The sequence below is a fragment of the Akanthomyces muscarius genome, chromosome 4 (assembly GCF_028009165.1).
Source record: "Akanthomyces muscarius strain Ve6 chromosome 4, whole genome shotgun sequence".
Lineage (NCBI taxonomy): Eukaryota > Fungi > Ascomycota > Sordariomycetes > Hypocreales > Cordycipitaceae > Akanthomyces > Akanthomyces muscarius.
The window spans coordinates 4,152,443-4,164,815 of record NC_079244.1 but is presented as its reverse complement, the minus strand read 5'-3'; the positions used below and the strand labels follow the sequence as shown (position 1 = coordinate 4,164,815).

Here is a 12,373-nt window from a genome sequence, read left to right as displayed (position 1 = left end):
TTGACGTCGGCCAAGTGGTCCGTGCACGTCGCTCTTTTGACGCCAACCAGCAGCATTTACCCACTTGCCACCCAATTTGCCTCACCACTCTATCCATCTCCTAAAAGCAGCAAGCAGAGGCCACCCGGTCGTCTTGTCGCCTCTCATTCATCTTCAACAACGTCTTAGACCTTTGTTGACCCATCGGCGCGTGTCGCGCGACGACGCCGATCATGGCCTCGGGGTCATTTGCCAGCGGCCAGCACGCGCAGCCGCCGCAACAAACTCACCAGCCGCCGCAGCAACAGCAGCAGCAGCAGCCGTATGCCATGGACATGGGACTCGGATATCCAACGGCGGCGGCAGCGGCCGCTGCCATGGGCGAGGCATATCACACGCAAGGCAACATGTTTGGGAGGCTGGACTATCAGCCGCAAGCTGAGGGTCCTCGGCCGCCGCCGCCACAGAGACGCCGACGGCAGCAGGGCAGCAACGGAGGCAATGCGTCGGTGCAGGCTGCCGCGCAAACACCGATGGGGACTATGGAGAAGCAGCAACAGCAGCATATGGGCCAATTCGGTATCCTGGCGCCGACGCCAATGCCCGTCGCGCATCCGCATGGATCGATGCCCCCGACCATGGGCCAGCAAACGTTACACTTTGCTCCAGCCTTGCAAGCCGGCGCGGGCGCAGGCACAGATGACGCTGCGGGCTCCTCACCTGCAGCCCACGGCAAAATAGGCGGCAAGATTGTGGTCGATCCGCCGGACCTGCAAGCTTGGCGAGAGAAGCTCTTCAGCGTCGATGAGATGATTGTCCTCACACAGGACCAGTAAGCACATTATGTGTTTTGAAACAAAGTGTCAAAGGCTTACAACCACAACCAGGTTTGAAACATACTTCCCCCATGTAGACAATGTCTACTCTCACAGGTCTACGCAAAAGTACAAGCGCAAGCCCTTTGTCTCGCACTACTGGGACTGCCGCATGAAGGGCCGCCCGCCGGGCACGCCCAAGACGGAGGACCCAACCAAGAAGCGCCGCCGCCGCAGCGCGCGCGAGCGCGACCTTTGTGACGTCAAGATCAAAATCACAGAATACTTCCCGAGCGCGGAGCCGTTCCAGCTCGACGGCAGCGACACCGGGGCGGCGGCCGCCGCCGCCGCCGTCGCCGCGGGCTACCACGGCCAGCGCTTCTGGACCATCCAGCGCGTCAACGGCAACGGCGGCAACGGCAAGGGCGACGGCGTCGCCGGCCCGCACAAGCACACGCTCGCCCGCAGCGACGAGATCAAGAAGAACAGCGTCCAGCGGCACGTCGCCGCCCAGGACAAGGAGGCCAAGCGCGCGCAGCCCGTAACCCGCAGGCCCACCGGCGCCGCGGCCACCACGGCCAAAAAGCACGGCCGCGACAGCGCCAACGACCTCCGGCTCTACGCCGCGTGCCACTGCCCCTTTTCGCAGCGCGTCTGGATCGCCCTCGAGGCGAAAGGCGTGGCGTACCAGTACTGCGAGACGGATCCGCACCGCAAGCCGCCGCAGCCAGCCCTGCTCGAGGCGAATCCCAAAGGCCAGGTGCCGGCGATTCGGCAGGGCGAGTGGGCCTGCTCCGAGTCGCCCGTGATTTTGGAATTTGTAGGTATTTTTTTTTCAATATTCTCTCGTCTTGGTCTTGCGCCATGTTGAAACTTTTGCCGTGCTAATCCGTTTGGCAGCTCGAAGACTTGGACTCACGTGTACCTCTACTGCCTTCTGACGCGCGGCTCAAAGCCAATTGCCGCTTCTGGATCAACCATGTACGTCGCCCCTATCCCACCCGTTTTCACCACCTTCTCCCTTGAGATGACTTTCCAACACGGCATCCCCAGATCAACACCGACCTCCTCGCCGCCTTTTACGCACTTCTTCGCAACACAGACCTGCCCCGTCAGGCGGACCTCGTCGCGCGCCTGCAGGCGCAGCTCGACAAGCTCGCGCAGGCCGCCGACGAGCACGGCCCGTACTTTCTCGGCTCCATGCTGAGCCTCGTCGACGTGCACATCGCCCCGTTTGCGGTGCGTCTGCGCACCATTCTCCACCCGCGCCGCGGATGGCCGGCGGTGGCGCCCGAGGCGGGATCGCGGTGGGCGCGCTGGCTGGATGCGCTGGAGCAGGACGCGCACGTCAAGGCGACGACGAGCGGAGACGAGTTGTACGCGGATACGGCGGATTTGCTCATCAAGAATGCGGTACCGGTGCCACTTTGAGGAACGAGAATATGGTGAAACGAATTTGACAATGTATAATGCCTGGACCATGAATTGTGTACATTAAGGCGTTCTGTAGCGTACTGTCGATATATTACAACAAAGAAAAGCAGACTGTTTTGTACAATTTGCATCGAGCATGGGTATCAAGCCTCCGGTCTCGGCCTTTGCGCGCGTCGCCGACTGCGCAAATCACTCCAGCGTTCTTTAAACGTCACCAACTCTCCGGCTTGCCGGGCTCTTTCTCTGCCCTCGCCCAGTGTTTCCAGGTCCTTGGTCTCGAGGACCCGTTTCCCGCGGCCGTCGCCTGTAGGCTCGACCACCCAGCGCTGCGAGTCGGGCAGGTAGGCCCACGCGAAGAAGGCCCCTACCAAGGCGACCGAGCCAAAGAGCAAGAAGATGAGACCCTGGCGCGTGTGGCTCTTGTACGTCTTGTTGATGCCAAACACGACGAGCACGGCTACGATGCTGCCGAGTTTGCCGGCGGCGGCCGAGATGCCGTGACAAGTGCAGCGATAGCACGTAGGGAAAATCTCGGCGGGAATAATGAATGTAAGTGTATTGGCGCCTGCTTCGGTTAGTATGTTTTGTTTACGATATGAAGAAGAAGCTTACCAAAGTTAAACAGAAAGTGACAAATGGCCACACAGACCACAGTGGCCGCCGCCGCACTATCACGGTGGACACTGTAATAAACGCCACCGGTAACCATGAACAGTACGGCCAAAATAACGAAGGATGCTGTAAGCCATTGGCGCCTGGGTATGCGATTTGCGAATATAATGAAGCAGAGGCTACCTGCTATCGAAGCCAGCGACACAGTGAGAAGATACTGCTTGGTTTGCTCAATCAAGACGTCGTAAATAGTATTGCAAGGATGTGTCGCGTCAGTTTGCCACGTGGGTAGACCCGCCGTTCGCCATGCAGGAACGGTGGACGTTCCACCTGGCAAACTCGAATTCCAGCATTCGAGATTCTCGTTGATAGGGACCGGCGGTGTCGTCGCCCACATGTCCGATAGCGTTCCCTTATTATCCAGTGATAATCCATAGAAACTAACGTCCAGAAAAAACCACGTTGCGGCGGTGCCAAGTAGGTAGACCCAGTTTCTGTCGCGGATAAAGTAATTGTGCAAATCTTCGCGAGAAAATTGCACAGGCATAGGTCGAGGCGAGGGCTCTGGATGCAAGTTGCCATTGGTATTCTGCAGCGGAAACGAGTTCTGATGATGCATATTTGGCGGATGGAAAGCCGAAGTGGCTGGAGTACCGTAGACTCGTTGCGTATTTATGATGGCGACCTCTGGCTTGTTGCGGACTTCGAGACTGTATAGACCACAGTCAAAGAGGAAGAAGCGGAAGATGATGGCAAGAAGAGCAGGAATGGCACCGGACCCAATGACAATGCGCCAAATGCCGTCGACAGCTCTGCGGCACTCTTCTTCGTGTAGAGTATCCAAGCCGCAGCGAAGGTCCCTCAGCTTCTTGCTGTCTTCGAAGCCAAGGAGCACCCACAGTCCTACAAGCTGCGCCAAGGCCTGGCCAACGGGTTGCATAAGAAATACGCTTGACAACATGGTTCCTCTGGATCGTGTACTAGCCCATTCAGATGTAATGACTGCGCTGAGTGGATATTCGGCTCCGATGCCTGCGACCGTTAGCTCGACACGGTGAAGTGTCTTTGCGCTGCACATACCAACACCCATGACAAAACGCCACCAAATGAATAGCCCTAAGAAGGACATGTCGTTATATCCATGACTGCTGGTCGCAACGCCAATGGTTGAGACAATGACGAGCACCAGCTCGATTCCGTATAGTCGCGTGCGGCCATAGTAATCTGCGAGAAAGCCAAACGTGAGCTGGCCAATAACGGAGCCGAGGAGTGTAAAGAGATTAATGAGGAGGCCAGGCCATTCGTGGCCATGCGGATAATAGACGAATGCGATGGACGCGAGAATGACATTTGTTGAGAAGAGATTATATCTACATGTGTTAGCCAGTCGTCGCATTGCGCACCGCCATGCAGAACATGACTACGTACGAGTCAGTCAAAAAGCCCGAGGCAGCGACACCCCAAATGCGAAAATTCCACGAGTTGAGATCTAGTTCATATCGAAGTTGATGGCGGTCCTGCAAGATTAGCGAGAGCTGCCCACGCAGATCGGATCCGAGCAAAGGCATACCTGCAGATCCTGAGTCGGCAGAGCAGAGCTGTCTGCTCCTAGAAAACCACGGTTCCTAGGCCCGAGCGATGACCCGAGAGGCATTGTCAACGTAACGCGCAAAAAGGCATCAGGAGCGGCGAGGCGAAAAGGTGTATTGTAGAAAATTTGCGAGACTTCCGGTCGAGACGGAGCCTAATTTCAGCGCACAACGCCAAGCTTTGCGACGGCGGTGTTGGTGGTGTCTTTCTATATCAAGGCGCAAGCGGGGTCGTCGTTGGACTGCTAGTAACGAGGACGAGTGTTTTGCCTCGTCTCGCATGACGTGACAAGAATAAAATGCCGAGATATTGTCGCCGCTCAGGAGGCCGCGACGAATTGTCAGACAGAGTGAATGCGCCGCTAATCAATAGTGTACGCGGCGGGACAGGCGAGACGGCCCCTGTCGGTGGGCCGGGCTGGACTCGGGCTGAGAGTTGGAGGGCTGGTTGGCGGCGAGGCAGCACCAGCTGTGCATGCTGCAATCGGGTGACAGGCGATGACCCCGGGCACCAAGGCTAGACAATATCCCACACCTGGTCCAAGACGCACCTGTGGCTAAAACGTGATGCCTGCGCGGTGTTTGTCTGGACATGTCGCGATGGTGGAGTTGCAGTGGCGTCGCCAGATGTCTGTGATGGCAAACTCTAGCGGACTTTGTAGAGGGGCCATGAGCCGGTGCGGGCAGTTGGAAGTGCGAGGCATTTCGGCTTGGACGGGAGGAATTGGGCCATGATGGTGGTTTGATTATGGCTGTCGCAGAGCATGTAGTTGGGATGTCTACTTACTTACCAAGCTGCAGGCGAGGCGGCGGGGAAACTCTATCGGGGAAACCGCAAGAGGAGCGTCCGCTTGCCACGAGTTGGCGGCTTGCACGACTAACAACGTTAATATCCGATGGTACAGCAAACGCTGCAAACCCACCCATCACCACTACCACTGCCAATTATCTTGGGTACCATTCAGGCATTCTTCCGTCGCCCGCATGGTCGACTCCTTCATGCATCATCTTCATCATCACCAATTGCATCCTCACTGCACCCTCCAATGCACCACGCAGCCATTCCTTCAGCCATGTTCCACCTATTCTCGACCGCTCCCCACCACAAACGGCGGCGCGCCAGCCCATCACAGGCCGCGTTCAACCCCCGTGCCTGCCGCTACCGCCGCTAGTGGAACGGCTGTGGCCGCCCCCCGCCAGGCCGGCTTCGACCTCCACCTCCAACGACTCCAGCACGCTGCCAACGCTCTCTTCTGCGCTGGTTGCCTTGCGCGCTGCATTGACTAATGGCGCGACATACAACGGACTTGGCTGGCGAGCCGCTCCCGTGTCTAGTCCACTGTCTGCCCTGTCGCAGATAACTCGACAGCTACAGCACTGAGACCTTGGTTGGGTAGCATCGAGCGACGTTAGCCAGCGAGCAGCCAGCCAGGCACGCTTCAGTATCATCGACTGCGCATCATTTCTTCGCCGCTGCGTGGACCTCTCTGTTCGCTCGCCCGCCTGCCCGCCTCCAAGCGTCCATTAGACGTCAATTTCTCACCAGTGCCAGCACATCCCGCTGGACATTGATTTGCATAAAGCTCCTGGTCCCGTCTCTCTTCCGCTACGATTCGGCGCAATCTCGCGTCTCTGGTCGGCTCCCTGCCAACGTCAGCTTGCGCCTCGGTAACCAGTTTTGGTATGCCAGGTTCCCCTCCCCCACCGCCGACGTGACCTGATCGTCACGCCTCGAGCTGCTCCTGCAGCATGTCCTCTTCGGGCTCATCTTTTACTTCATCCTCGCTCGGCCGTCCGCCAACCTACAGTCGTTCCTACACCAGTCCTGTCGATTCTACTTGGACGCCAACTTCAGGTGTCTCCATCTCTTCTGCGCCATCGTCCATTGGAGGCTCCTTCGTGCCTCGCTCCAGTCTGCGTCCTCTCGACATTGGCCCCCCGGGCTTTCAGGCCACCATGTATGTGCTTGAACATTAACTCTTTTCCGTCGCCTGCTGACTGGCCAGAACCCTCTTTCAGGACACACCAGAAGAGCGGACGGTGTATCTCGGCCCCTGGGAAGTGGTGGGATCTGAGCAGCGCCGAGTGTTGTGGCAATGTAGCTACCAAAATGAGCTGCTCGAGCATTACTGTGAGCATAAACCTCATTTTTACGCAGCTAGAATGCTAACCTTGCAGTGCCATCGGACGTGCCGGCGGAAGTGTTTCCGCACACGCTGCATTCGCGCCACAGACAATACCACGACCCATCCGACATGGAGCGATACGTCACATTTACCGAACCGCATCGCATACGATACATCTCCGACGAAGGCGTCTGTATTCACGATCAGTACATATCCGTGCGCTACGAATTTACATCGGTAGACGGCTCCTTCCTCTTCCAGGGTGATGTGCGCCGCAAGGACTTGGTAGACTTCTACGACGTCGACGTGGTATGGACAAACGTACACGGCCGCACCGACAGCTATGGCAAAGTAAAGGGCATTGGTGCAATCCAGAGACTCAAGCTTTGGCGCGATAGGTACACGACTTGTCACTCCCTGACGGTGCTTGCAAACAAGACTGGAGGATCATACCGCGAATATGATGTGCACACCTTTGAGGGAGAACTTCGTGGGAGGGAAGACCGTGCGAAGCAAGTGCGACTCGTAGTTCATGGTCGTCGAGGAAGTGCCCCGGAAAGCTCAAGGCGTTCTCTCGCATCGAGAATGAGGCCAAGGGTGTTTTCCCCTGGGCAACCGACAGACGCGGGCGATGATATCCGGTATCTGAGTATCCAATTTACTCACGGCGAGGGTATGTGCAATTCTTTGTCTCGGAAACATATCATGGGCTGACCTCTTTTATCTTCGCAGCGTACCGTAGATTTCTTGAAACTTGGCTATACGCGCACAGCTCGGATCGGGAATTCAATGGCGTGCCCTTTCCACCGCACCACTTTGAGCTGCCGTCGCCGCAAATCCTCCCCAGTCAAGAAAGTGATGCATCACATCGGCGGCTGGGATCAGTTCCCGAGCGACCAGACGGATGAAAGATTTCTCCCTAGACAGGGCGTCCAAATAAAAACCACAAAGAACCCCCGTTGGTAGCAAGGCATCGTATGAGATTTTGCCGGGGCTGTGACCCTTGTCCAGCTAAAGGAAGGCGATCTTCTCAGCAGTGCCAAGATGGCGGGCATGGAGCGGAAATGAGGCCCAGCAATTTCATGTCGTTTTCTACCGACTGGCATGACTCGGGATGAAAATAAAACGATGACAAAGGACCTTGACCTTGGGTTTGAGACAGATTCCCCACCGTTACCGCCCATGCGTTTGTCGCACCATGGGCTGAAATAAAGAACAAGGAAGCGGGTGTTGGAAATGACAGCAAGGGAGAAGGGCGGAATGGGACGATTACAGATGTGTTATTCAATTTCGGTAACAATGTCTTGGGCTGTTAAGGGCAGGATGCCTGTTGCCGCACACAGCCTCGGCCGAAACATGGCCCGTGTGGCGCCGTGTGTCTCGATGCAGGGCCCATTTGCTGGAGAGGAGCGGAAATCAAAGTAAACACAATCACTACTTGGGAGGACGATCTGTTTCTGAGGCACGATCCAGCCTGTGCGTAGGAGCAACAAACAAAAGGAAAGAGGGAACTGCTACGTCTAGCCTCATGCGGAGAAACGCGATTGTCTCTGGCGCAGGCCTCGCGACGCGCGATGGGCAGCTGCAGAGCACCGACATCCTCGCATGGCGCAAGTTGACGTCAGGTGTGATGGAGCATGCGATGAGTTATAGCAGATAATAGTAAACAATATCTGAGAATACCAAGCCAGTCAAATGAACGAGAAGCACCAAGTGAGGCGGTATAATCATGTATTTGGCCTGTCAAAAGTTTCATCATCCATCACGCCAGCTAGAGAGGGGGTCCTAGTTGCGCTTCATCCGCCCTAGCTAGGTATGCCAAGATGCAGGGTTCTTCTGGGTGACAGATGATGGGCCGTCGACTTATTTCCCACCCGAGGGCGGGAGAGAGTCAATGGGCACTGCAACGTCGTATCGGCGCGGAAAGTGACAGTGATGGATGGGGATATGTGGGAATTTTGAGGACGGGCCCAAGAATGGGCGAGTCAGTTTGCGCCGTGACTGGGGAACCTTGCCGCAGTATCCGTACAATAACGAGAAAATAGCTAATGATGTTTGTCACGTTTGTGTATGTTTGGAAGCCAAGCTTTTAAAAAAAAAAAATTCAAGAACCAACCGCTGCTCCTCAGAGCAGCAGCGTTCCCTTCATCGTGTATTTTGCCCCATGGGTTTGGATATCAACTAACAAGATATTTCAAAAGATAACAATAAAACAGAAAACCCTTTTCGACGTGCAAAGCGCAATGTCGCAACAAATCCAATTGTCCTTCACTCCCACAAGAAAAAAAAGACGACGCCAATTCGTGTACTTTGCGTCTATAATGCCGTGTATGCTCGTTCCCGTTTCCCGTGTATGTTGCGCGCGTATATGTAAAATATATAGATATGTTCAAGTGAAAAAGAAAGAATTTTAGGCGTGGAAGCCATTGAAATCTGTGTGACCGGTTTTGCAATTGATGCGGTCATAACAATGTAAAAAAATAAAAAATAAAAAGGAATCAAAGTATCCCTTTTCGGGACGACGAGTGAAACTCACCCTGTAGAATTGTGGAATTCCAAACAGGGCAGCTTCCCCATTGCACCATGCGGGACTGGTATAAGTGCAAAAGAAGCGAAAAAGAAAAGCCGTGACAAGCGTAAGACGGTGGAAAAGGATCGTTGGCGCACCACTCCTCTGCAAGGCGTGACCGCATTAGAGATTAATAAGAGGCTGGCAGAGGATGTCGGTTCTGCGAAGGAGCTCGAAATTTTGTGTTGCGCAGTGTAGATGATGTTGTAACAAGAGGGAAGAAGGATTTGTTACACCATTCACAGTCTTCAGGAACTCTCCTGGCAGGCGACAGCCATGGCCAGCGCGTCGAGGCCGCTCTTGGGGTGATGAATGGCAGACGGGCGGCTGTGCATGGGCAGCGTTGTGCCAGTCATCTCCCAGGCAGAGCGGCCGCCGCTGGTCAAGACCGAAGGCGAGTGCAGCGCGGGCGGCGCAGGCAGGGCATACTGGCGCACTTCCAGCTCAGGCCCGCTGAGCGACGAGGAGGAGCGGCTGCGCGCAGTGGCGACGGCAGGGCGACGATGCTCAGCAGCGGACTTGTGGTGGCCGGCGGTGGCAGAGCGATGGCTGCCGGAGCTGCGGGACTTGTCCTTGTAGTGCGTCTCGAGATGCTGCTTCATGTTGTCGGCGCGGGTGAACTTCTTCTGGCAGCCGGCAAAGGTGCACTGAACAGCCTTTTCGGCAGTGTGAATCTTGGAGTGGCGCGAGGCGTGACCCGAGGTGGTAAAGGTCTTTTCGCAGCCGTGGGAGTCGCGGAAGCGACACGGGTAGCGCTTGACGGGGCGGTCCTGGCCGGCTCCGGCAGCCAGCGGCATCTCGTCTTCGTTGGAGGTCGAACGGCTGCTGGCGTAGTGCAGCGGGCGCTTTGTGTTGGAGCCGCGGCTGGACGGTTGCGACGACGTGTAGGCATAGTCGAGGGCCGGCGTCAGCGGGGAGACGGCGTCGCTGCCGCTCATTTGCGAGTCGTAGGAGCTAGAGCGCCAGAGCTGGGGGCTGGTGGGCGACGAGGCGCCCGAGGGAGTGGTAGCATAGGCATGGGTCATGGAGTATGACGAGGGTTGGCGAGGGCCATCGTCGTTGAGGAGAGAGACCCTTCGGCCCGCGGCGTTAAGAGCGTCCATCCTGGTTATGGTGTAGGTTTGGTAGTGGTGGCGGTGGTGCAAGCGAGTGATGCTATAGAAGCAGTCCGTCTTATTAGTCAAGAGACTAGAGCAGCCGCATTCAACGGTGGTAAGACGACGGTAGAGTTGAGAACTGCAGGTGATTGGCAGTGCTGAAGCTGTAGGCGGTGCCGAGGGTTTGGTGGTGTGATTGGTGACGAGGTGCAGCTCGTGTAACAAAAACCCTTGATATTGTATGGAGGAGGGGAGAAGAGAAGGGGACTGTTGAAGAATAGCAGGCAGAGGGAGTAGTAAAGTAGCAAAAGAGGATGGGAGAAAAAGGCGTAAACTGGGGGTGGAGGAGGACGGATTAGTATAAGAAATGGTAGGAGGTGGGAGGGGGTGCGGTATGGTGAAGAGGGTGGAAAGGGAAACAGGATGGGGATGTGGATGGGGATTTGGGAAGCCGCCGTTTCTGTCGCGCATGGGCGGTCGAGCCAGGTATCGGTCGCAGCTCACGGAGGGCGAAAAGGTACATGCGTTGTGGCGGAGGTACCTGGACCGAAGGGGGGTGTGCTGTTGGCGGGGCTGTTTTATGGGTCGGTGTGTGGCAGGGTGTGGCACAGCAGGGGCCTTCCTCTCCCCCCAACCCGCCCGCCCGCCGAGGGAGCGACAAGCCCAGGCGATCGAAAGGGCAAAGGGATCGAGGATTTGGCTGTAAATTTCTGATTTTTGGACTCTCCGGGCTCGTCTGGCTAAAATAGTACGGATACCCAACTGGAGTCTAGCGGCCACTCGTTCCGCCTCACGAGCGGGCATGCGTAGCGTGCTATGCCCGTACACGGCTACCAGGGGAGCTCTTCTGCAAACAGCGACTTGTGTACATTGCGGTCCAAGTAGTCGCCACATACATGCAAATCAAGAAAAAATGGCATGTTAAGAAAAAAAACTGGACGGATCCTGTTTTTTTTTGTCCTCCCCATATCCCCAGGGAAGAAAAAAAAAAGGATTGCGTCGAGAATGAAAATCTGTACCTAATGGTGTGAACAGGCAGGCAAGCAACCAGGCAGTTGGCACAGTGAGCGGTTCGAGTGGTTACAGCTCTTGGTGCCTGTAGTGGCCGCCTGAAAACAAGACCAGCTGCACGGATTGCCGCCCCCACCGCACTTGGCCCTCCACTGTTCTTAGCTCACAGCCCACCGCAACTTGGGGCGCGCCCCTCCACGGTTACAGGCAGACAGGGTTCCCGAGGCTGCGCTCAGCAGACGGAGGGAGCGCTCGCGACAAGTCCAAAGTACGAGCTGGTGTGTAGGTTGGCACGTTTTTACTGATAGACAACAGACCGGACTTTGCTTTTTTATTACCGGTGTTTCTTTTTTATCGGGTGATTTTCTATCATGTCTTCATTTCGGTTACCTGGTGCGATGGATGAGCCCAAATCCCACACCATGTTTAAAAACTATAAGCACATTGGAGAACAAGTGTTTCGTTTGCTTCCAAGCTGCAAACGCTTGGCAGCTGCTACCTCCCTCCTGCGAGAGCTGTCTTGTGGCTAGGTAGGCAATGGCGTAAGTCAGAACGAGGCGCTCTGCGCTGCCAGCATGACTCCTGCAGTCTGCGCAGGTCATCCGCCACACAGCTCTGGACATTTGTTCTCCCTCTGTGCAAGTTTGCTAATCTCCTCTTCATTCCCACTAATAATAACCAAACCAAAAGAAGATGCCTTTCTTGTTCAAGCTATTTATCTTTCCAAGCTGTCCTCTCTTCGCGCCAGAAATGAGTTGAATACCCAGTACCTTCTCGCTCCACTACCTCCACGCCCCTACCTCCAATGGACCCTGAGACCCTGTCCCACTTTTGACTGATGGACAATACAAAATCTCGATCCCCAGCTAGAATCGTTTCTACTGCCTGTCGACTATCATCAGCGTTAGGGCACTTGTTTTTTTCTTTCTTTCTTTTCGGCTGGCCCAAAAAAACTCAAGGGGTGTCCTTTTGTTTCTGCTGACCCTGGAGATTTTTTAATTCCCTCCATTCCTTGCTTCCGCGCATATCCGCCCTTGGGGACGCCAGCAACGGACACACGCTCTACGGAGCAATGACTCCGTACAGACGCAATCGTGACGTCAGACTGTCTGCCAGTTGCGTCGCAGAACACAATTCTGCA

At 55.8% G+C, this 12,373-nt stretch overlaps 4 protein-coding genes across 4 annotated transcripts; 2 read left to right on the top strand and 2 right to left on the bottom strand.

Moving 5' to 3' along the window:
* Positions 1 to 212: 212 nt before the first annotated feature.
* LMH87_012102 (uncharacterized protein) lies at positions 213 to 2,225 on the top strand (the record flags this gene model as incomplete). Its single annotated transcript, XM_056201352.1, has 4 exons — positions 213 to 811; positions 867 to 1,614; positions 1,695 to 1,775; positions 1,848 to 2,225. 4 exons carry the CDS (start codon positions 213 to 215, stop codon positions 2,223 to 2,225), a joined length of 1,806 nt encoding a protein of 601 aa, XP_056053114.1.
* A 146-nt stretch (positions 2,226 to 2,371) lies between these two features.
* On the bottom strand, positions 2,372 to 4,494 carry LMH87_012101 (uncharacterized protein; the record flags this gene model as incomplete). Its single annotated transcript, XM_056201351.1, has 5 exons — positions 2,372 to 2,793; positions 2,841 to 3,872; positions 3,921 to 4,210; positions 4,269 to 4,357; positions 4,411 to 4,494. The coding sequence occupies 5 exons, from the start codon at positions 4,492 to 4,494 to the stop codon at positions 2,372 to 2,374; spliced, it is 1,917 nt and encodes a 638-aa protein (XP_056053113.1).
* A 1,684-nt stretch (positions 4,495 to 6,178) lies between these two features.
* Positions 6,179 to 7,463, top strand: LMH87_012100 (uncharacterized protein; the record flags this gene model as incomplete). Its single annotated transcript, XM_056201350.1, has 4 exons — positions 6,179 to 6,387; positions 6,436 to 6,560; positions 6,608 to 7,228; positions 7,288 to 7,463. The coding sequence occupies 4 exons, from the start codon at positions 6,179 to 6,181 to the stop codon at positions 7,461 to 7,463; spliced, it is 1,131 nt and encodes a 376-aa protein (XP_056053112.1).
* A 1,909-nt stretch (positions 7,464 to 9,372) lies between these two features.
* Positions 9,373 to 10,227, bottom strand: LMH87_012099 (uncharacterized protein; the record flags this gene model as incomplete). Its single annotated transcript, XM_056201349.1, has 1 exon — positions 9,373 to 10,227. The coding sequence occupies one exon, from the start codon at positions 10,225 to 10,227 to the stop codon at positions 9,373 to 9,375; it is 855 nt and encodes a 284-aa protein (XP_056053111.1).
* Positions 10,228 to 12,373: the final 2,146 nt, after the last annotated feature.